The sequence below is a fragment of the Rhinolophus sinicus genome, chromosome 1 (assembly GCF_057876585.1).
Source record: "Rhinolophus sinicus isolate RSI-liver-muscle chromosome 1, RSI-T2T, whole genome shotgun sequence".
Taxonomy (NCBI): domain Eukaryota; kingdom Metazoa; phylum Chordata; class Mammalia; order Chiroptera; family Rhinolophidae; genus Rhinolophus; species Rhinolophus sinicus.
In genome coordinates, this window is record NC_142501.1 from 16,923,118 (window position 1) to 16,948,077 (window position 24,960).

The 24,960-nt window shown below is 39.8% G+C and overlaps 1 protein-coding gene across 1 annotated transcript in view; it reads left to right on the forward strand.

The window, feature by feature from the left end:
* The first annotated feature begins 5,289 nt into the window (after positions 1 to 5,289).
* Positions 5,290 to 24,960, forward strand: part of ALDH1L2 (aldehyde dehydrogenase 1 family member L2) — a 53,481-nt gene continuing 33,810 nt past the window's right edge. Inside the window, exons 1-6 of the mRNA XM_019728462.3 lie at positions 5,290 to 5,483; positions 16,810 to 16,954; positions 20,565 to 20,799; positions 22,691 to 22,856; positions 24,557 to 24,658; positions 24,862 to 24,951. Of these exons, the coding sequence (XP_019584021.2) occupies positions 5,436 to 5,483; positions 16,810 to 16,954; positions 20,565 to 20,799; positions 22,691 to 22,856; positions 24,557 to 24,658; positions 24,862 to 24,951 (786 nt within the window). The 5' untranslated portion in view covers positions 5,290 to 5,435. The remainder of the gene's footprint in view (positions 5,484 to 16,809; positions 16,955 to 20,564; positions 20,800 to 22,690; positions 22,857 to 24,556; positions 24,659 to 24,861; positions 24,952 to 24,960) is intronic.

Sequence of the window (24,960 nt, forward strand, 5' to 3'; positions counted from 1 at the left end):
GTTTCAGGCTCATCACCATACCAGATCTCGCATAAGAGAAAAAAGTAGCATGCTACTGATAGCTCAAACAGAAGTCCCAGAATTAAGTGGCTGGCCTTGATTAGCCTCATTACTAAGACATTGTGTGTACTGCTGAACCAATCATTGTAATTCAGGGGATGGGAGGGATGTACGGATTGGCTTAGTCTCGGTCATGTGCTCCACCACTGGATCCTGCAGGGAGGGGTTGAGGGAGAAATAACTTCATAGGAACCACATGGCCTAAGAGTGGGCAAGAAGCAGATCCTCAGAGGAAAACCAGGATACTGTTATCCCAAGTATTGGGCTGGTCTTACAGTAGTGCTCTACCTGTAGATCACATTCTCTCCTAGGATGATGTCTTCTGAGAGTATCAGTGGAGAGTCTGAGGTATTCACTGGACTCCCTTCTTCTTGGCAGGTGTTTCTTGATACTGTTCAGTTTCTTGATACTGAATACTGCTTTGCTTTTCAGCATTTTCGTCTTAGTTTTATAGCCTTAATTCCATATTCCTTAAGAATTAGCAAATAACTCAAACTGAAAACAGGTGTCATAAACTAGGTACATCTCCCTTATCTTTAAAATCTTGGCTCCTCAAGTCCTGGCCACTCAAAGTCCAATTGTTGTTCTTTCTATGCCCATGAGATGGCTGAAAAACTGCTGGTTTTTCTTTGTCTTTTGGCATCTATTCCCTATCTAGCTTTTCAGCTTCTTTCCCCAAACCAAGCATTGATAAATGCCAAGTTGAAGAGCAGAATGCAAAATGTTGGATTCAATTCAACATTTGAATTGTTGGATTCAATTCAAGTGAGCTTCTTTTCCTTCCAAGACCTTGATACATCAAGTCTTGACTGCTGCATAAGTCTTCTGATGCCTTCAGATATGTGTTAAAATTTTTTATCTAAATATACTAACTATTCTTGATGAGCGTTGTTCTGCTGAAAAGGATTATCATAACTTAAAAGGAAGTCTCATTTTGTGTTTTTAATGTCTGTATGATCTGGTCTAATGTTCACTTCTCTGTTCTTGATATTTATTATTTCTGCTTTCTCTATTTTTTCTTCATCAATCTCCTCAAAAGTTGATCCATTTTATTTTCAAAAAACCAACTTTTGGTGTTGTTGATCCTTTTTATTGTATGTATTTGGTCCTCAAAGAAGGAGATGCCAAGATGAGATTAGACATGGGAGGGATTTATTAGGGGAAACAGCTGTGAGAGGAAAGGGAGAGGGGAGCCAGGGAAGGCTAAGACATCCATTAGGCTGCAATTCAGGAGAGAAGGAGAGAAGGAAGGAAAGTAGGCTAGGGAAGAGTATTAAACTGCTATGAAATTCAAAGAAAATCTGGTAGGCCAATAGAGAGTCACCTCATGACCGTGATCTACATCTCCCAGGAATGACCTGCCTTAGTATACCTGGCCCTCTTGGTCATTGGCTGGGAGTAACCCATGGGAGGCATGGACTCAGTGTGAATGTGGAGATCAATTTTGGAGCACAACAAGTGAACCCATCGGTCAGTCATACTTCCTGCAGTTGAAGATCTGTCAGTCAGTGGATATTCTCAAGGTTGTCATCTGCTATAATTTTGGGTCACAGGAAAGCAGTTATACTAATGGAAACAAGATCCAAAAGGAATGGCTGCTCCAAAAGCTGGAAGGCTCTCTGCAAGTGAAAGATAAATAGGAAAAACTGAAAAAAGTTTATTTCAGGCCCCAAACTTTCATCTCAGATAAGGGTAACTTGCTTTCAACTTTGCTTCTTGCTTTCTCTAGACTAAGCACTTTTCTCTCATTTCCTTCATCTCAGCAAAAATGTCTTGGGAATGTCTATAGACACGGTACTCCCTCAAACACCAGACACTGGGAAAGGCAAATAACATACCATCTCTTCCAGCAACTTTCCCTATTGTTATTTAGAAGTGCATTTTATAATTTCCAAAGAAGTGGTGATGCCACCAATTATCTTTTTGTTGTTGATTTCTAGCTGAATTCCACTGTAGCCAGAGCCATACTCTATGATTTAAAGTGTTTAGAGGCTAGCATATGGTGAATTTTTGAAAATATCTTGTACGCATTTAAAAAGAATGTGTATTTGGTAGTTGTGTGCTTCTGTATTTGTTAATTAGGTCAAGTGCATTAATCATCTTATTTAAATGTTCTGTGTCATTGCTAGTATTTTGCCTGCTTCGATCAGTTATTAAGAAAAGTATGTTAAAATCTTCAAGTATACTTGCAGGTTTGTCTATTTTTCCTTGAAGTTCTGATCATTTTTGCTTTATAAAATTTGAGACTGTTATTAAGCATATACAAATTTAAAATTTTTATGTCTTCCTGTCAGATTAACATTTTCTTTTGGTTAGTGTTTGGGTGGTTTCTAAAAAAATCACTTTCTGAACTTTACATTTTATGAGTCTCCCTTGTAAGAGTTTTGTTTTTTAAGCAATCTGACAAGCTTTGCCTTTTAATTAAAGCAGTTAGAAATGGTTGAACTGGGTTTTCTTGTTTAGTTTAAATAAAGAAAATTAAAATATACACATTTTATAAAGGTTGATGATAATCCCCAGAGTTGCTAAGAAAAGGATCACTTTTTGTATCCCACCTTTTAGGTGTAATCTGGTGATATGCATTAGTGTTTAAACTGCTCCCTATGGTTCAGAAACCATACCTCATCCTAAAGACCTGACTGGATCCTTTTGTGAGGACGAAGACTGGTCATTTACTGAAGGTTGCTCAGGAAAGAGACTAGAAACAACCTAATGTCTGGCAGCAGGAATAGATTAAATAAATGACATATATGACTCTCCATGGAGTGTGGGGAGGTGCTAAGAATGAGTGTACAGAACTTCATATGCGAATTAAAAAAAATAAAGTATTTAGTCCATTTTCATTTACTGCAATTACTGGTATATTTAAGCTTAAATCTAACATGTTGCTTGTTTCTTACTATTTTTTCTGCCTATTCCATGTTCCTCATTCTTTTCTTTTGAATTGATTTTTTTATTGTTCTATTATCCGATAGTAGTTTTACATTCTACTAACTTGGTAGTTATACATTGTATTACTATTCTTTTAGTGATTATACTAGATTATAATATGCATCCTTAGCTTACTAAAGTATAACATAAATTAGTACTTTTATTATTTCTAAGGCAATGCAGTGGCCTTAGAACACTTTCACTCTACCTTCTCTCCCTAAAAATCGTATGCTATGCTCGTCATGTATTTTAATTGTATGTATTTAGGAGCTGCATAAAACATTACTATAATTATTTTAGACAATTCATATTAACTTAAATTTGCCCGCATATTTATCCTTTCCATTGTTCTTCATTCCTTCATTTCTGAACTTCCATCTGGGATTATTATCTTTCTGCCTAATGAACATTCCATTCTTCCAAGCCCTCCAAACATATCCAACAATTTTTATTGTTGTTCATATATTTTCATACATGTATATAGCGTGCATGCATCGCTATCCACACATATATATACATACATATATATATATATATATATATATATATATATATACATATATACACACACAAGACATTATTATTATTATTTCAATTCATACAGCCAATGTTCACTTACATTCACTCATCTATTTGCCTTTTTGCTTTTGGTCTTCATTCCTTCCTGCATTTCCAGGCTTTCATGTGGGTAATTTTCCTCCTACTTGAAAGATGCTCTGTAATAGTCCCTTTATTGTGTGTCTGCTGATGACAAATTCCTTCAAGTTTTTGTTTCTAAAAATAACTTTACTTTATCTCCATTTTTGCTGGGTATATAAATCTCGATTGGCAGAGCCTTTTTTGTCTGACTCTCTAATTGTATCTGGTCTAATATCCAATTCTCAAGAGGACTACACTTTTGGTTCTTACAGAAGAAAATCTCAGACACCGTGAATATTTCATTATATTTGGGTGAACATAAACTCATTTTATAATATTAGGAGTTAGACTATATAATTATGAAACCTCCACTAAGGAAAACCACACTCCTTGCCCACCCCTCCCAGTTTATACAAATGAGAACAAGTAAAATGAATTTCAATATTTGGAAGTTTAAAATAAGTCACAGAATGAAGACAGGGATATGGGTTGAATTGGCGAGGGGACAGTTCCCAAAGCAAAACCCTGGATGTTTGCTGCAATTCTCCAAGCTTTAAGGATAGTTCTTTTTCTCTCCCTCTTACCTTCTTAAACACATTCATTCATTCGCTCTTTCAACATGTACTTTTTAAAGCTCTGCTTTGTGATTGATACTGTAAATCCTAATAAATCAGACATATATTCAGCCTGCAAAGAGCTCCCATTAGAGAAGATGGCAGGTACATAAATACCAGTAACAGATTAAGACATCATAAGAGATGCATAGACAAAAAAAAAAAAAAAAAAAATCCTTCCAGTTCTGAGGAGTAAAAGATTACTTTGGGGGAATGAGGAAGTTAGGGAGGAAAGAATCAGGAAAAATGCCTCCAGGAGGCATCATTTGAGCCATACTTTTAAGAAGAGAAGGAATTTGGTCATGCTGAGATGGTGACAAATGACAGGTGACAAACTTTTCAGGGAAGCGTTGTCTAGGAAAGAATCTGCAATTACTAGTTAGGCTGAATTATATGTGCAAAAGAGCAGCAAGATATAAGAGTAATACCAAATTGAAGATGGCCTCAGGCTAAGGAGTTCTGTTGAGACAAGTGCTCAGCTAAAGCACGCTGGAGCGTTTTTTCTAGAGAGGTGAAGAAAAAGGAATCTATCTATCTATCATCTATCTAGGTATTATCTATCTATCTATCATTTGTTGGGGACCTACTCTGTGCCAGGCCCTTTGCCAAGTGCTTTATACACAGTGTCTCATGAAATCCTCTTATCAGCCTACCAGATAGGTATCAGGATCCTTACGTAGCGAAGGTGCCCCCACCCCTTAAATTTCGCAGCTCGATGCACACTTGCCTTCTCACGACGGTGTTAGGGACACGACTTGGAGTGTCCGATTGACTATTAAGGCAGACTGACTATTAAGTGCCTCAGAGTCTGAGTAACTGATAGAAGGTCCCACAGCCAGTAAATTCCTGAACCAGGACTGGAACCGAGACAGCCGCCCGGAGAGATCCTCCCCGCTGGGCATCAGCGCGGCAACTGGTCTGAGGCGCGCGGCTCCCGGCGGCGCGCGCACGCCCCGCCCAGTCGCACGGGATTGGCCGCGAGCCCTGCCAGCTGGAGGGGGCGGAGCCGTGCCTGCCTGAGGGGGCGGCGCCGTGCCAGCTGAGGGGACGAGGTAGTGGGCCTGGGCTTGTCTTATCGCACGGCCGCGAGCGCGGCCGCCCCGGGCTTCGAGATTGCAGGCCGCGCCCCGGCTGAGCTGCACGCTTACCTCCGGTGCTACCGCGCCGCCCGCGCCAGCGCTCCCATCCACGATGCTGCGGCGAGGCTGCCAGGCGCTCCGGCGCTTCTCCACCGGCCGGGTGAGTCCCGCAATGGCCAGCGTCCCGGCTCTCCCCCGGGGCTGGAGGGCAGGGCGGCGGGGCTGGGGATGGGCAGCGATGTTTATACAGCTAAAAGCCAAGACAACATTTTAAAAATTGGGAGACTGCCGAGAAGGGTCCGGGGAGGGTCCTGGATGGGGCTTGTTAAGAGAGCCATTGTCTTCTTCGGGGAAACGGGCCAAAGATGCGGCTTTTGAACATCTAAGGTCTGGCAGGGACTGACAGGGTGGGAACGGTCACTTGGCAAGGGGGACAGAAGTCGGCTTCCTTTCCTCTTTCGTTTCAATCGTGAGATCCCTGGGTGCCAGCCGGAGCCAAGGTACAGGACCAAGACCGTCTCCTGGAGGAGAGTAGCATCAAGTCAGTCGGGTCACCCTCAGCAGCCTGAGAGGTGTGAGCGCTTCCGACTGGCATGCAGGGCACATGAGTGGCACTCAGAGCTGGTGGCTGCAAACTCATTATTCCTGAACCGCAGGCGGCAAGATTTCTAGGATTTACCAGGCGCTGCAGAAGCAGCCACTCTGGAAGAATTTGGAAACTGTTGGGCAAGAATGAGTCTTGGCCCAGCCCTGTGCCTTGAAATTGCATCAGCTCATCCAGAAATGGAACGAGAGTGGACACGTTGCATGTGACGCTGCCTTCAGCACTTTAGGGGCCTCAGGAGGGTTGCCTCCCTGTATCTAAGCAGTTTAGGGAAGAAAAAAAACCCATCCCATGCACATTATTTCTTTCTAGGAAGTGCATGTTTGCTATGTTATAAAAGAATTTTCTTTTGATTCGTTTTCTCTGACAGAGCCATAAAGGCATGTGTAAAAAACTTGGAGGCAAGGAGATGTCTTGAGTAGCACCAAGAACTGGCCAAACTAACCTAAATAGAAAAACTTTTGTCCCCCCAGACAACCCCAAACAATGAGAATCCACTTTACTATGTGCAGTCAGTTCTGGTTATTTTGAGATTATTCGCCTTTTTAAAAATGAGGAAAAAGAGACCTGATCTAGAAAAAGCTTTTGCTTGCTCTCCTAAGCAGAGCAGTGGACTACGCCTCGGCTTTCTCCCACCACGTGGCACATGGGAATTTGGGTTGTATGGCACAGAGAGCAAGAGGCCTGTGCCGTCCTCGTTTATTGGCCTCTTCTGTCAACACCTGTCGTTGAATTGTCTTTTTTTGGAGAGCAGAGGAAGAGTCTTGAAGAATGAAAAGATTACAATAGTGGGGTTTACATAAGATTTCAATAGTAAAAGGTGGACATCCCAGGTGGCAAATGGCATAAACCAAAACTCCTATGTGGGGAGGCTTCAGGCATGGTGAGGGGTCAGGGGCCTGAGTCTGACTATACCCAGGAATGCATGTGGAAGAGCAATGATATGTGGCTGGGAAGAAGGCAGGTGAACTGCTGAGGACAGGGACCACGTCTTCTTTGTAACCTGAGTGTAGGGGTTCCAAAGAAAAATGCCTTAAAAAATGTCTTAAAAAGACTAAACAGGTAAAACAAATGGGGGGTTTGGGCTGGATTTGGAGTGAAAGACCATGTCCAGAGTAAAGGGGGCACCCACTGCTCAGCTCTAGCTGACTGTTGCTATATGGGAACGTGGACCAGGGTTGACAAACCTCCTGATTTTTAAAGAGTAGTAAGACATTCAGCCTGCTAATGTGAATCCTCCTAATTATTTTACAAATGCTCTGTGGGCCGAAAACAAACACAAAACAGAAAAGGACTTGCCTGATTTGCAAACTCTAATAATAAGCAAAACATGCTTGTTGAACAAATCTTGCACAGTGTCAGGTGTGGTTTGGGATCCCATGTGCTGAATGCTCCATTAAGTGTTAGGCATCTTGCTCTCCCAGAAAAAGTTACTTTGTTTTATTCTTTTGTAGAAAGATCCTTCATGTAAAACTGCTTACTTGCACACTTCCTCATGTGGATACCTGTGGCCTTATTTTACACCTTGCTCAACAGGTTCTATTAGGGGAGCATCTCCTTCACAAAAGGGCTTCAGATCAGGGCAGATTCTCAGCACGATGCCTTTAAGTTCTCTACAGATGAACCTCCCATGTAGTAACCATCAGTTTGTTCTCTGTATCTATGAGTCTGTTTCTGTTTTGTTTCTTCATTTTGTTCTTTTGATTCCACATATAAGTGACATCATATGGTATTTGTCTTATTTCTCTCAGTCTGACTTATTTCAATTAGCATAATACCCTGTAGGTCCATCTATGTTGTTGCAAATGGTAACATTTCTTTCTTTTTTATGGCAGACTAATATCCCATTGTATATATGTAGCACAATTTCTTTATTCATTCATCTATTGATGGGCACTGTGGTTGCTTCCATATCTTGGCTATTGTAAATAGCACTGTAGTGAACATACAGGTACATAACTCTTCTCGAATTAGTGTTTTGGATTTTGTTGGATAAATACCCAAGAGTGGAATTGCTAGGTCATAAGGTAGTTCTATTTTTAATTTTTTGAGGAAACTCCATAGTACTGTTTTCCATAGTGGCTGCACCAATTTACAATCCCACCAACAGCGCACAAGGGTTCCCTTTTCTCCACATCCTTGCCAACACTTGCTGTTTATTGATTTATTAATAATGGACATTCTGACAGATGTGAGGTGATATCTCAAAGTGGTTTTTATTTGCATTTCTTTGATGATTAGTGACATTGAGCATCTTTTCATATGTCTATTGGCCATCTGTATGTCCTCTTTGGAGAAATGTTTATTCTGGTTCTCAGCCCAACTGTTAATTGGGTTGTTTGGGTTTTTTTGGTGTTGAGGTATATGAGTTTTTAAAAATAAAGTTTGGATATTAATCCCTTATCAGATGTATCATTGACAAATATCTTCTCCCATTCAGTAGAATGTCTTTTCGTTTTGTTGATGGTCTCCTTTGCTGTGTAAAACCTTTTTAATTTGATATAGTCCCATCTGTGTGTGTTTTTCCTTTGTTTCCCTTACCCCAGGAGATATGTCAGTGAAAATATTACTAAGAATAATGTCTGAGAGTTTACTGCCTATGTTTTCTTCTATGGATTTTTATGGTTTTTCTAGGTTTTCTTCTAGGATTTTTATGGTTTCAGGTCTTACATTTAAGTCTTTAATCCATTTTGAGTTTATTTTTGTATATGGAGTAAGAAGGGGGTCCAGTTTCATTTTTTGCATGTATCTGTTTAGTTTCCCCAACACCATTTATTGAATAGACTGTCTTTACCCCAATGTATATTCTTGCTTCTTTTGTTATAGATTAAATGACCATATAGGCATGGACTCATTTCTGGGCTCTCTATTCTGTTCCATTGATCTGTTTTTATGCCAATACCATGCTGTTTTGATTACTATAGACTTGTATTGTTGTTTGATATCAGGTAGCATGGTATCTCCAGCTTTATTCTTCTTTCTCAAGATTGCTGTGGCTATTTGGGGCCTTTCATAGTTCCATATTGATTTTAGGATTATTTGGTCTAGTTCTGTGAAAAATGCCTTTGGTATTTTGATAGGGATTGCACTGAATCTATAGATTGCTTTGGGTAGTATGGACATTTTAACTATATTAGTTCTTCCTATCCATGAGCATGGTATATGCTTCCATTTATTTGTATCTTTTTTAATTCCTCTCTTCAATGCCTTGTAATTTTCTGAGTTCCTGTCTCTTACTTTCTTGGTTAAATATATTCCTAGGTGTTTTATTTTTTTAAATGCAATTGTTGATGGGATTGTTTTCTTAATTTCTCTTTCTGATCATTAGTTATCGGTGTATAAAAATACAACCAATTTCTGAATATTAATTTTGTAGCCTGCTACTTTACTAAATTCATTTATCAGTTCTAATCATTTTTTGGTGAAATCTTCAGGGTTCTCTCTATACAGCATCATGTCATCTGCAAATAATGACAGTTTTACTTCTTTCTTTCTAATTTAGATGCTTTTTATTTCTTTTTCTTGTCTGATTCCAGTGCTATGTTGAATAAAAGTGGTGAAATCGGGTATCCTTGTCTTGTTCCTGATCTTAAGGAGAATGTTTTTACCTTCTCCCCAATGAATATGATATTAGCTGTGGGTTTGTCATATATGGCCTTTATTATGTTAAGATATGTTACCTCTATTCCCACTTTGCTGAGCGTTTTTATCATAAATAGATGCTGAATTTTGTCAAACGCTCTTTCTGCATCTATTGATATGATCATATGATTTTTATTTTTCATTTTGTTTATGTGGTGTATCACATTATTTGATTTGTGGATGTTCAACCACACTGGCATACCAGGAATAAATCCCACTTGATCATGCTATAGCTTTTTAATGTATCGCTGAATTCAGTTTGCTAAAATTTTGTTGAGGATTTTTGCATCTGTGTTCATCAGGGATATTGGCCTGTAGTTTTCTTTTTTTTGTAATATTTTTGTCAGTTTTTGGAATTAGGATAATTGTGACCTTATAGAATGAGGTTGGGAGCCTCCCTTGCCCTTGAATTTTTTGGAATAGTTTGAGAAGAATAGGTGTTAATTCTTTTCTGAATGTTTGGTAAAATTCACCTGTAAAGCCATCTGGACCAGGATTTTTGTTTGTTAGAAGCTTATTGATTACTGATTTGATTTCATAAATAGTAACCAGTCAGTTGAGATTTTCTGTTTCTTCTTGATTCAGGCTTGGAAGATTGTATGCTTCTAGGAATTTATTCATTTCTTCCAGGTTATCCAATTTGTTGGCATATAATTGCATGTAGTTTCTTTTTTTTCTTTTTTTTTCTTTTTTGTATTTCTGTGGTGTCTGTTGTCACTTCTTCTCTTTCATTTCTGATTTTATTTATTTGGGTCCTCTCTCTTGAATCTGGTTAAAAGTTTATCAATTATGTTTATTATTTCAAAGAACCAGCTCTTGGTTTCATTAATCTTTTGCATATTTTTTAGTCTCTATTTTGTTTATTTCTACTCTGATCTTTATTATTTCCTTCCTTCTTTGGGCTTTGAGCTTTGTTTTCTGTTTTTCCCCCCCAGTTCCCTTAGGTATAAAGTTAGATCATTTGTTAGAGACTTTTTTGTTTCTTGAGGTAAGCCTGTATTGTTATGTGTTTCCATCTTAGGACTGCTTTCGCTGGGTCCCATAGATTTTGCGTCATTGTGTTTTTTGTGTTTTCATTTCCAGTTGTCCTTTGATTTCTTCCTTGATCTCATTATTAACCTATCCATTGTTTAGTAGCATGTTATTTAGCCTCCATGTGTTTTTTTCAGGGTTTTTTTTTTTTTTTTTTTTTTTTGGTCTAGTTTCATAGCACTGTGGTCAGAGAAGATGCTTGATATGATTTCAATCTTAAATTTGTTGAGACTTGTTTTGTGAGCTAACATGTGGTCTATCTTGGGAAATGTTCCATGTGCACTTGGAATGTATATGCTGCTGCTTTGGGGTGAAATGCTTTAAAAATATCAATTAAATTTATCTAGTCTAATGTGTCATTTAAGGCCATTATTTCCTTGTTGATTTTCTGTCTGGAAAATCTATCCATTGCTGTCAATAAGGTGTTAAAGTCTCCTACTATAACTGTATTACTGTTGCTCTCTCCCTTTATTTTGGTCAATATTTGTTTTATATATTTAGGTGTTCTTATGGTGGGTGCATAAATGTTTACAAGGCTTATATCCTCTCATTGGATTGATCTCTTTATCATTATGAAATGTCCTTCTTTACCTCTATTGTACCCTTTGTTTTAAAGTCTATTTTGTCTGATATACCTATTGCTACCCCAACTTTTCTTTTTGTTTCCATTTGAATGAAATAATTTTTTTCCACCCCTTTACTTTCAGTCCATGTGTGTCTTTAGATCTGAAGTGGTTCTCTTCTAGACAGCATATGTGTGGGTCTTGTTTTCTTATCCACTCAGTCTTTTGATTGGAACATTTGATCCATTTATATTTAAAGTGATCATTGATAGGTACATAGTTATTGCCATTTTATTTTTTTGTTATTGGTATTTTATTATTCATATTTATGTTCTTCCCCCCCTACCCCCTTCTTCTTAAAGAAGTCCCTTGAGCATTTCTTGTAATACTGGTTTGGTGGTGATGAACTCCTTTAGGCTTTTCATCACCATTGCCTGGGAAGCTCTTTATTCTTTATCTCTTCTTCGGTTCTAAATGATAGCCTTGCTGAGTAGAGCAGTCTTGGTTGTAGGTTCTTAACTTTTCATCACTTTGAATGTTTCATGCCAATCCCTTCGGGCCTGCAAAGTTTCTGTTGAGAAAATCAGCTGACAGTCTTATGAAAACTTCTTTGTAGGTAACTAGCATACCTGCCTTCTCTTGCTGCTTTTAAGATTGTCCCTTTGTCTTTAACCTTTGGCATTTTAATTATGATGTGTCTTGGTGTGGGCCTGTTTCAGTTCATCTTTTTTGGGACTCTGAACTTCCTAGACTTGTATGTCTGCTTTCTTTGCCAGGTTAAGGAAGTTTTCAGTCATTATTTCTTCAAATAGATTCTCAACCCCTTGCTCTCTTGTTTCTCTTTAGGGTACCCCTATTATGCAAATATTTACACTTGATGTTGTCCCAGAGGTCCCTTAAACTATCCTCATTTTTTTATTTTTTCTGTTCCAATCAGGTGTTTTCTGCTACCTTATCTTCCAATTGAGTGTTTTCTGCTACTCTGGTTCATCTAATCTGCTATTGATTCCTTCTAATGTAGTCTTCATTTCAGTTACTGTATTCTTCATTTCTGACTGGATCTTTTTATGGTTTCTATGTCTTTCTTTATGTTTACTATCTCTTTGTTGAAGTTCTCACTAAGTTCCTTGAGCATCCTTATAACCAGTGTTGTGAATTCTGTATCTGGTAGATTGCTTGCCTCCATTTTGTTTGGTTCTTTTTCTGGAGTTTTAGCTGGTTCTTTAATTGGGGCATATTTCTTTGTCTCTTCATTTTGGCTACCTCTCTGTGTTTGTTTTTATTAATATGTATTAAGCAGATCTGCTACGTCTCCCAGTCTTGGCAGGGTGGCCTTATGTAATAGGTGTCCTGTAGGGCCCAGTGGCACAGTCTCCCTGATCACCTGAGCTGGATGCTCCAAGAATGTCCCTTGTGTAGGTTGTGTGTTCCCTCCTGTTGTAGTTGAGCCTTGATTGCTGTTGGCATGTCAGTGGGTAGGATTGACCCTCAGGTTGACTGGCTGTGAGGATTGGCCGTGCCCACAATCTATTAGCTGCTATGTGGGGGCTGACCCTTCAGAGGGGGATTCGTCCCAGCAGGTTTTATGCTTGTTGAGATCACCCTTTGGGTATGCCACTTGTGGGGCTAATCGAGTAGTGCTTTGGTGTGGCCTGAGCCCAGCTTCTGGGTGTGTAGTTTCTGGTACCTCTTGGGAGGGGCTCCCATGCAGGCCAATTTCAGCTTTGCTATGACCAGCCTGGAGCTACCTGGTTGGAGCTACAAAGGTATATGCAGTTGCTTGCTGCCTGTGTTGGACCTGGAGGCATGTGGGGGTGGCCTTGTTGTGGATCAAAGCCAGCTGCCACCAGTATCAGGACTGGGGCAGTTTAGCAAAAGGCCCAGGACCCCCCAGACCTGTTGCAACCTGCCAGCTGCCCATAAGGCATGGCCACTAAAAGAATGTCCTTAGTTGTGCGGGCTGGGCTGGTTGACCCAGTTTTGACAGTGCCCCTGGTGATACTGCCCCATTTAGGTGGGGCAGGGGTCCCAGGGAGCCATTGGGTGTGGCTGGTGGTTTTCACAAAGTTAATGCAGTTTTAGTTCTTGCACCAGTGCTGAGCCTCTGACCTCTCCCTATAAAGCCTTGAGCACACCAGGGCCTGCCACCACTTGCCTCGGGCCTGCAGATCCCTGAGAGCCCCCAAGAAAAGCTGCAACATGAGCTGGGCTCACCACTCCCCACCAAAAGTTTCCCAGGCCATTGTGGGGCATTGCTGCTGTAGAAGCCTCCTGCAGCTTGCAGGCTGGGGCTGGCTGCCCAGGAGCTGAGAGTGCCCCTGGTGATGCCACAATAGCTTGGTAGAGTGGGGACCTAGGGCATCACCAAGGTGATGCATGCGTGTATTTTAACAGACAACTGAGGTCTCAAATTTGGCCCTTTGGGGGAAGGTTCAACGTAGAAAACGTGGCACCCTCCTGTAGGCTACACATGAGGTGGGCTCCACACAGGGATGATGGTGGGCCTGGCCCTCTAGCCCTAGTCTTGAAGTCACACAACTTAGTCTTTCCCTATATGTCTCTGAAGCCTCTGGAGTTGCAGGCCTTCCACCGCAGCTCAGGGTGAGTGCTTGCAAGCAAGTGGGTCTGTGCACAGGCCCTTTAAGAGAACATCTGGGTTTCCAGCCGCATTCTGCCTCATTGGAAGAGATGGATGGAATCCTCAGTGATTTTCACTATCAGATGTTATGGGGACTTCTCTTCCTGGCACAGGACCCTTGGGCTGGGAAGCCCCGTATAGGGCTGAAACCCTCACTCTTCAGGGGGGCCCTTCACCCCCGAGGTGTCCCTCCTGGTGCTCAGCCACTACCTGTGGGTTTGAGGGCAGCTCATTTTGCATCTCTATCCTTCCTATAAGTCTCAGTGTGGCCTCTCTTATCTCCTCTCTTATAGGGTTTCTGTTCAGCTAGTCTTCAGATGATTCTTGAGGTTGACTATTCCATAATTTAGTTGTAATTTTCATGTGATCCTGGGAGGCGGCAGACATAGCATTTACCTGTTCCACCATCTTGGACCTTCCTCAGGAATCCACATTTTGAACAACTGATTCTACCAACACAGGCAGTCAGTCCTCAGATTATACTTGGAGAAATAATGCTGATGTAAAATATCCACGTCCAGATTTTGGGAATTATGCTAACTCATTATAAACACACTTGAAATCATAAAATCTAAAAATTTCTCAGTGATAGAAACTCACCTTGGTAGCTTCAGCTTTAGCATGGAGCTTAGAAAGTATTTCAACGAATGTAGTATTTCCAAACATACTGACACAGTTTCGCTCTTCGGGAATTGTTGAATCTGGAATTGAACTCCCAATAACCAGATGGCAGCTGAGCAACACCTTGCATTTGAGTCAGTTCAGCCTCTTGGCCCTTGTGTGTTTTAAAAGTAGTACTTTAGATATCTTAAAATATATGGCATTGGTAATGGTATGAAGTAAAGCCAAATTGTGTAAGATAGCCAACAGGTCAGTTCTACTTCAAACGACAGCATTAATTATAGGTTTTGAAGATAGACTGTTTAAAGATCGTTTTGATTTTTTGATAAGAGGAAATGAAATAGTCATACGTTTGTACAGGCAAATTGTGCTGTTGTTACAGTTAATTTGCTTGCTTGCGAGTATCTGTTAGACGTTGAAGCTCTAGGCCCTTTTGGGATAGAAACTTCCGCTGTCCCTGGAAAAGGATTTTTAGAATAAATCTTAACTATTTAACTACGAGCTCAATTACAGGGAAGGTGTCAACCCATATGTTTTTAAGGTCATGCCTAAAAAGGGATGCCATCTATGTCCTTAATAAAGTGGGAGATAAGGGAAAATTAGGCTTCTTCATAATCAGATTTTCATAGTGAAGCTTTACTAACTTAGAATCCCATTTAGTTTGAGGGGGGAAGTTCTACATCAGAAGCCTGTGGAGCCATAGTCAAACATGGAGGAACGAAAGGTGGAAAGAGTTCTGAGGAAGCTGGTGGGGTTGGCCTGTTGCTAAAACAGGAAGTGCTTAGGAAGTTGTGACTCTCCATTACTGTCTCTGCACCCACAATCCTGCTTTTAGCCAGCTTCCCCTCATGCCTTTTCATCACGGCCTGAACAACCATCCTGTTATATTACCTTAAGCTCTGTAAAGAGGCTCCATTTGGAGAGTATTTGCAAAAGGCATAATTGCATAAAGACAAGTCCTTAAAAACTTGAACCCATTTAGTGCCACTCTTACTATACAGTGTTTATATTTCTTGATAATCACTGTATTTTTGTGTATGACTGTTAATCTTGTAAAAAGAAAATGAAAGAGGTGTGGTGGTGGCTCGTTTTAATTCTTTTATTCTTAAGTGCATATGTGGGCTTTGGAGTCAGACCTGGATTCAAATCTCAATTCTCCCCGTTTCTGCCAGTTTAACTTTGGGGATATACTTGACATTTCTAAGCCTTGGTTTCTTCATTCATAAAATGGTGCAAAATGGGGGATAACAGGATATTTGTGTCAATCAAATTAAGTGAAATGATGGGGAGGCCTCAATTCCTTATCTGAAATGTGTGAGACCAAATGTGTTTTGGGGTTCAGAATTATTCACACTTATAAAGTTAATATGGTACATAGATAGTTCATTACATACAATTCACAGTAGGGTCTGGGACAGTATCTATAACCAAACACATTGATTTTTCAGCAGCAAAACATATGAACATTCATATAGTCTTTATAAATATTATAGAAAGACTACAAATAGCATTATATCAGTTCAGGCCAGATTTAAAGCCAAATGAGTTTGTGCAAACTTATAAGAAACCTATAAGGACTATGAGGAAAATTCCATTAGGTCAATCCAGGTTTTGAGGCCAAATGACTTTGGGCCGCTTACCAAGGATTTTGGAATTTGGGGCTATATGAAAAAACATAGAACAGTGTCGAATATGCAGCAAAATCTTTAAAACATTATTAAAGTTTTTACTTAAGCAGTAAAAGCTTTGTACTTGGTGTCAGACACTGCACTAAGCCTATTGCATATTAAGTCATCTACTTCAATCAAAATTGTATGTTTGGTGACATTATTATACCCATTTTACAGATGAGAAAAAAGGCAAACAGAAGTTAGTTACTTGCTTAAGGCCACGCAACTAAGGGTCTGCTTTTGACCCCTATGTTATACTGGATGTTAGCTTTTAGCCTCTTTTGGAGGTAAGAGATGAGTCCAGTTCTTATTTCTATATTGCAGGGGCATAAAAGCATTGTTATATAAAAGTAGCTCTTGCTCAGAGTTAAACTGCCTTTAACTGTGAAACTTGCACTAATTGATTTGTTAACATCTGACCTCATTTCATCAAGGAGTTGAAATGGCTTATAAAAATATATGCAATCCCAATGATTATAACGAATAATCAAGGGAATTAGAGCAAAAGGAAAAGGAGGAATACCTAGGAGTGAAATCTTTTCACTACTATCTATATATAATATAGTGCGGTTTCAGTGTATCTCAATAAAAATTTTAGTTTTGAGTCTTTTGTAGTCCTCACATCATCTTGTATGATTGAAAACAAGAATGTTTATTGTCCATATGTCTTCTATCTATGCTAACATGACATCTGTCATCATTGAATTGCTTCACAGGTTTATTTCAAAAACAAGCTGAAGTTGGCCCTTATTGGTCAGAGCCTCTTTGGACAGGAAGTCTACAGCCACCTCTGCAAAGAGGGCCATCGAGTCGTGGGGGTGTTCACCGTTCCAGACAAGGATGGAAAAGCCGACCCACTGGGTGAGTGTATCTTGGAATGGCTGGGTCAGGGACTCTGCACTGGACTTTCAGCTATTCAGTCTCATGCCCAGCTCAGAACCCTCCTCCTTTATTAGCATTTCTGTACTTCCACTTCTTTGCCACAGGTCCTGAAGACCCAGACTGCATGCCTCCCCTCTGGGATCTGCCATGTTCACTCTACCTATCGAAAAACTTCGTAGACCAAGTCTATTTCCATGGTGGATAGACTAAACAATTCTCTCCTCTCTGAGGGCCCCAAAGCCAAAGGTGCGGGCCCCTGTTTTGTTAAGTGTTTTTCTACTTATTTCCATGTAATTACCAGAGGGATTTCCAGGAATGAGTTTTTCCTGAATTAAGCTTTTGATTTTCCAAAGGTGCTATGGGACATCCAAAATAATGTCTGATGCAGAGGTGCCAATAGGACTGGAGGGGAGACCACAGCCAATAATAGAAATGGATATGGGGTCATAAAGAACGCAATTGTCTCAGAACAAATTATAACTGTGACTGCTTGGCGATTAAGGCAGGTAAAGGAGATAGCCATCCTCTGAGCAAACCTGCAGTGTGATTCAGATTTGCACACGACAGTTACATCGAGAAAGGGTGCATGACACAGAGATAGAAACAGTTAGAAATAGTACAGGTCAGGAATAGAACTAGTGTCATTTGGCTTATAAGCTGGATCTTTATAAATCACTGGTACGATGTAGCACATTGGTTGGAAAACAATATAACAATAACCCTAAAATTTTACTTTTTTTCTTGGAAGAAGCAGCTCTGGGGTTTATCCTAATTCTTGCTAATGCTTTAAAAAATACGATGTTTTAATATTTTTCAAGAATCAAGCTAAAAAAAGTTGGGCCAAGAGCACATATGCACGTGAATGTAATGACTTGATTTAGAAATTATCTTTGTTTCAGAAAAAGGTTATCTCAACCTGGGGAATTCTGAGGGCATCTGCCTCAGGAGTTCTTATACCTGGCTCCAAAGGTGGAAGGGAATAGATTTCTGTTGCTAGGACTACCTGTCTCCTCATTATCTATTTCCACCAGGTTTGTGTGAACGGTGTTTTTTAAGACTTATATTTGGAATATCAGATTGGCTGTTTAACCAGGGGGACTTCAAATAATATTACCTTAAATTAAAATAGAAATCTGTTTCTCAAGTCTGGGTTGGCCACCAGAGCAGTTGTAGCAGTTATATGTTTATCACAGGGTAGGCTCTTTCTACTTGTTGTTTTATCATTATCAACACAGGGCTTCCATCTTGTGGTCCAAGGTGGCTTCTTCGTAATCCAGAAATTGCACATATTACAGCTACTTGTATAGCACTGGCTAGAATTTAGTTACAGGCCAAATCAATTTGTAGTAAAGGCTGAGAAATATAGATTTTATTCAGCATGGCTATATATTCAGCTAAATTAGAGGAATCCACTGATAAAGGATGAAGGCAGACCACTAGCAGTTTCTACCATGTATATGACCTTCAGAAGAATTGCAAGCATGTGACTCTTACACCTTCTTTCAGAGTCAGAACTCTGGGAAATGAACTTTTCCCTCATCCCTGGTCCCAGGGTCAGGACCCCTTTTCCATTGGTCATGGCTATTTGGGCTCCAGGTAGAATGTAGAAAAGAAAAAGTATCAACTTATAATGTAAACTGAGAGGCAGGACAGGGTATGGTAAACAGCATATATTCTGTAATCATGAAATTAATTCTGACTGCCGCTTACTAGCTGTATGACCTTGGGCAAGTTACCTAAACTCACTGCGTTTTCATGGTACCCATCGCACATGGGTTAAATGAGATACTATATGTTAAGTCCTCGGCGCTGTGCCTGGTCGTTAAAAAAAAAAGATCAATAATGACAATAACTAACTATTCTTGTCAGAATAGTCAACTAGAGCAGCCAAAAATAGCCCTAAGGTGGCCAAAAATCAATATGGGAGAACAACACTTGGATGCCTTAAGCCTGTATTGTGCGGGAGACCCTGCTTGCTGCGCCATTTGTCATGCGAGGTGACCTGCTGGGTCTCTGGTCCCGCTCCCCACACAAGAACACAGAACATGGTGAGGCCAAAAAGGAACACCTACGGAGCCATAGATAGGGGAGTCATACCACTATATTCTTGCTGGCGGCTGGATTCACACGACCTGCAACCTGCCGTCCACTTCTTTGCCTGCCAACCAACCTACCGGCCAACCAACCCAGCCACGACAGTTATATCAGTAGCTAATTGCCTGACTGGTTACAGCTGATGGTCAATTAGCCACAGCTGACGGCCATCTACTACCCGAGCCAGTACCTTTCCATGTGAGGCCGAGAGCCTGGAAACTGCTCTCTGGGACTCTGTCCCCACAGTCTGTTTCAGTGGAGTAGATTTTTTAAATGAAGCCTTCTAAGTCTCTTCCACCCCATTTTTCTTTCCCAGTCTAACTTTTCACAATTTTGTCCCATTTTCACCACTTTTTTTTTAAACACCATTTATTATCCATTTTCCTATCATCTGACATTTGAGTTGTTTACACTTTTTGGAATGTGTTATGAACAATTACATTCTGTGAACATTGTCATACGGGTCTCTCAAATTCTTCCAAATGGATTATCAAGGTGATTATCACCTTGATGACTGGAGTCCTTCAGGACTCATTAAGCTTCAGAATTTAGGCTTCGCAGTGGAGGCATCATCCCATCTGGAATCAATGAATGTTGATCAGGTGGGGAGAAAGGTTAAGAGAACAAAAAATTGCAGGTGAAAAGCTTTGGTTTAGGCTTCTGGGTGTTGCCTGAAATGTCCTTACTTTGTGTTGATGGAATAAATGATACTTTATTATGGAAAAAATAAAATCTGCACTTTGGAGGGCCATTCCATTTCACACAGAAGGAGGATGGAGTCATTCATTTGGGAAAGAACAGTTTCCTCAGCAAAGAGCCTCAGATCTGCTCCAGTATGGCAGAACTCTTATGGGGAGCATACATTCTCCATCACTGACCTCTCTCCTCCATGAACTTATCTAACTGGTGAATTTGGGAGAAGAAACTGGACAGGCCCAGATCAACTATTTTCTCCTTTTATCTTTTGGGATCTGCCTATTTGGTGGGGAGAATGTGTTCTGATTTATGGTTTTCCTTGTGATAAAAGGGACTTCCCCCCCAGGAAACAGGAGTGGGAAGGGACTCGAGGTTTTTCCATTTGTGCTAGAGGCTGAATATGTCTAATTTGGGTGGTGCTGTATTGGCACTTGCCTCCAAATCTAAAACGCAAACAAGCAAATGTTCTTTAAATGGCTGTATCAGTAATAAAAGTACAAATTTTGATATATAAAAGAAAAAGCTTCAGTTAAAATCTCAAAATGTTATCTAGCCACAAACTTTTGTGTTCAAATATATTATACCTTATATGCATAGATAAAAATCACATTAGCAAAATGAATGGGTTATGGTACAATTGTAACAGGACAAATCCTGGTCAGAATCTAAAGTGTTCTTCACCAGGTTTTATTTGGAAATGTTTTTTGAAGCTGTAAAACTACAATGTGTAAATCCATAGCAATATGAAATTATGGCTTACATTATTTTTGATGAAAATAATCTTCTCTTTCATGCTCAGCTTTGGCTGCAGAGAAAGATGGGACCCCTGTGTTCAAGTTCCCTAGATGGAGACTCAAGGGCAAGACCATAAAGGAGGTTGCAGAGGCCTACAGATCTGTGGGTGCCGAGCTAAATGTGCTGCCTTTCTGCACACAGTTCATCCCCATGGATGTAATTGACAGCCCAAAGCATGGTTCCATCATTTATCACCCATCCATCCTTCCCAGGCACAGAGGAGCCTCTGCTATCAACTGGTGAGACTTTTTTTTTTTTTTAAATAACAGAAAGGATAGGCCTATTTCTGTTGCCCGTAATCTTTCTGTTTTTTTACCTAGGTGATCGAGGAACTAGGTATTCTCGAATAATTGTGGGGTCCTGTGTGATTGCTACTATTGCGAAAACTCCCCTGAGAGCGAGAAATGCTGCATAAACCAGAGCAGCATTTTCCAAGCATAGTCTATGGAGTACTGGCTCTATTGGCTGCAACTAGGTATTGAGCAAACAAAGGTTCTATGGTCAGACAAGCTTGGATTATGCTGGATTTCTTTATCGCAGGACTTCTTAGAGTTTTTTTGTTTGTTTGTTTTTAATTGAGGAATGTTGGGGAACAGTGTGCTTTTCTAGGGCCTCTCAGCTCCAAGTCGTTGTTTTCAATCTAGTTGTGGAGGGCGCAGCTCACTGACCCATGTGGGAATCAAACTGGCAACCCTGTTGTTCAGAGCTCGTGCTCTAACCAACTGAGCCATCTGGCCGCCCCTTAGAGCTTTTAATACGTGCTTTAACATGAGGAGCATAACCTCCAAGACAGAGTTTGAGTACACAGTGTTCCCAAGCCTATTTCACATAGAACTTCTTTTGCATAGAACATCTCAAGTACATTTCAGGAAATGCTGAATTACCTGAAATTATGTTCTTCATTGTCTGTCTTCCTCCACTGAACTTTAAGGTTCTTGAGGGAACACAAGATGACTAAGGTCTAACAATTGCCTTGCTGTATTTCCCAGTATCAGAAAAATGCCTGGTATACTGTAGGTACCCAATTCCATAGGCACACGATGCTGTGGGTTGAGGTGGGCCTTTTTCACCTTCTCTCCTTTACCTGCACCTCTCCCAGATATCTCTCAGTGTCAAATTATTGAAGAGGTGGAATATCTACACTTAGTTTAAATGTGATGAAAAACTTTTCAGTGTAAAGTCTGATTATATAAATGATTTTTTTTTTGCTCTTTAAATAGTACTGTAGTTAATATCTTTGTTCTTGTATTTTTTCTCATTTCACATTGCTTCGACGTGCAAAATCGTTGGTTCAAAGTATATCAATATTTTCAAGGCTCTTGATAGCATAATGCCAATTAATTCCTCAATATTTCTGAAATGAGTGGTTGATTGATTGATTTTGGTATGACTTGATTAATTGCTCAGAGAAGTAAAAATGATTTAAATCATGAACATGGCTGATCTAGTACTTCATACCCTGTCTGTATTAGCCTGCTCTCTGATATGCTTTTATATGTATTAGTTCACATATCCAGCTTATTGTGTGTATTATAAACTCCTGTAGGGCTGGCATTTTCTCTTAGGCTAAGCTTTATAAGAGCACAAAATACAAATAGTTGCATTTCAACCGTCTTTTATACAATTTATGCAGACAATCTAGAGCTACTTCTAGCTCTAAGTGATGCTGATTCCTGAATTACACAACTTAAATTAATAATCAGTTCTCTTCACATTGCACTGAGTATCCTCTGTGTTATCTTCCATTGTCTTATTCTACCTAAGACAGGGTTAAGTATAATGTAAGAGTTGGACGCAAGTGGGCAAACTTACTTGATGCTGCAGTAGAAAGCTGACACTAAGGAGTCGGTGAGTGGTAGTAGTGATGGACTATGATGCCTTTTTGAGTAGACTGTAAGTCATGAGTATGTGTTAACAAGACTATAGATATAAGGATGCATAAAACAGCAATACCATTAAGTACTGTTTGTTATGAGTTCTGACATCTCCCGGCTCTACTGTTACTTTCTCACGGTAGCTTCATTTCACCATTTACTTTCCATTGTAACGACCTTGTACTTCAATATCTCTAATTCATCACTTTATGATATAGTTAACCAACATTTTAAGTTGAAATTCTTCTTTTCACAGGACTCTAATTATGGGAGATAAGAAAGCTGGGTTTTCTGTATTCTGGGCTGATGATGGGTTAGACACAGGACCCATCCTTCTTCAGAAGTCATGTGATGTTGAACCCAATGATACAGTGGATGCACTTTATAATCGATTTCTTTTTCCTGAAGGGATCAAGGCCATGGTCAGTATATTTATGCCATCCAGAAGAATTGAGTAAACCTTTAAAGTTCTGAATTTGCTTTTCTTTTATTGAAATTTTGCTCATATGAATTTTTACTGAAAATATAAATCTGAAAAACAAAATTAGATTTATGTTTACCAATAGGATGGTATATTTAGGATGGAAATCTGAACTTTAAAGTTTCTTAGTCTATGAAACTCTTGATCTTCTGAGAGCAGTGATCAAATGGATGAACTAGCAATCAAACTGCTTCAATTATTTTGCCAAATACTTGAATCCCCAACCCTGTTTATAATAACTAATTGTAAAGAAGTGTACAGAATCTTAAGAAATTTTGCTGTGTAATTTGGACTTCTTCCAAAAGTATTTGAACTCAGTCTATGTGAACAGGGTGAAATTTGGCATTGCTTTATTTATTCAGATGTGTTCTGGGTAAAAAGCTCAAAGCAGGTACAGCGCAAAGTAAAAATATATTAGCCTGTAAAAATATTGAAAGATAATTTCAGTGTTATTTAATGTTTTCCAGAGTCTGAGATGAGGAGTAGCAACACAGAGACTCACAGTTAGATGATATAAAGCAGCAGCCTTTGATTTAGGAGGGAGGAGAGTGGTGCTTTGTTTGTGTCATTTAATAATTTAATGACACCAAAGTTATCATTCTACCACTTACTTGTTGTATGACAATAGGCAAGTCACTTAGCGTCCTTGGTTCCCTTATCTGTAAAATGTGGATAATACTGCCTGACTTATAGAGTTGCTATGAAAATTAAATGGTATTTATGTGAGGTATCTGGCACACAGTAGGTGCTCAAAAATGATAATTATAATCAAAATAGTATTAGGTGTGTTCAGTGGCATTTGCTCAAACCCAGATCCTATACCTAAGTCCAGATGATATTATAGCTAGAAGTGGGAAGAATGAATGAGCTGTAAACTTGGCCTTGTTCCTAGTAGGTGGCTCCCTCCATGTGCTCTTGGGGAGGCTGGTCATCCGCTGTGAGTATTTAGAAATCTGAGAACTTGAACTCACATAGGCTTCTCAATGAGGGACAGAGCCTCTAAACTCAAGGCAAACTAAAATATGACACAGAAGAAAATGCAGGACGCATCCCAAAGGGAATCAAACTCATGGGCAGATGTTAACTTTTTAAAATTCCAGGTGCATTAAGCTAGAAAGCAAATTGAATTACTTAAATATAACAATGTATCCCTTTCCAGAATCATCATGATGAGCAGAAATAACCCATAATGACTTATTTTCCAATTATATTCCTGAATTTTTCATTGAATCACCAAGTGGAGGTTGAAATTTGTTTAAACAATGGAGTCGTTTGAAGAGTATAGGCTTGATAGTGGCAGTTAGATAGACTTGGAAGCAGATCTTGCTTCTGATACATACAAGCTCTCTCTGTGATCTTGAGCTAGCTGTTTAATTTTTCTAAGCCTTAGTTTCCTCCTCTGTGAGACACGAATAATAATATCCACTTTGCAGAACTGGTGTGATACATCAAGAGCTAGTTTACATAAAGTAGCTACCACACTGCCTGGCACATAGATGGATCTGAAGAAATGGTGGTTATGATCGTAGTCTGACTCTCTGGACAGATTTATATGTAGTAATTCTAAGTAGAAACATCAGTTAAGCAGACCTGCCGTTGTTGCTCATTGGGCTGTAACACAGGTAATGTTTCCGGCTTTAGGTGGAAGCTGTCCAACTCATAGCTGATGGAAAAGCGCCTCGGGTTCCCCAGACAGAAGAAGGGGTGACATATGAAGGGATCCAGAAAAAGGAAAATGCTAAGGTACTTATATCAAGTCAACAACTCATCTCAAAGTGGCTCTTTACCTTTCAGTAGTTCCCAATGTACCATTTCCTGGCCAAAATGTAGATCTGCAGGCCAGCAGGCTCCACCCCTCCTCACTGCTACTGATGGAGAGAAATATCTCTATGACCTTTGACACTGTCAACATTAGGAGCTTCAGCCTGTGCCTTGTGCTTTCCTAGATTTCTTGGGATCAGTCTGCTGAAGTTTTACATAACTGGATCCGAGGTCATGATAAAGTCCCTGGAGCTTGGACAGAGATAAATGGACAGGTATGTTCT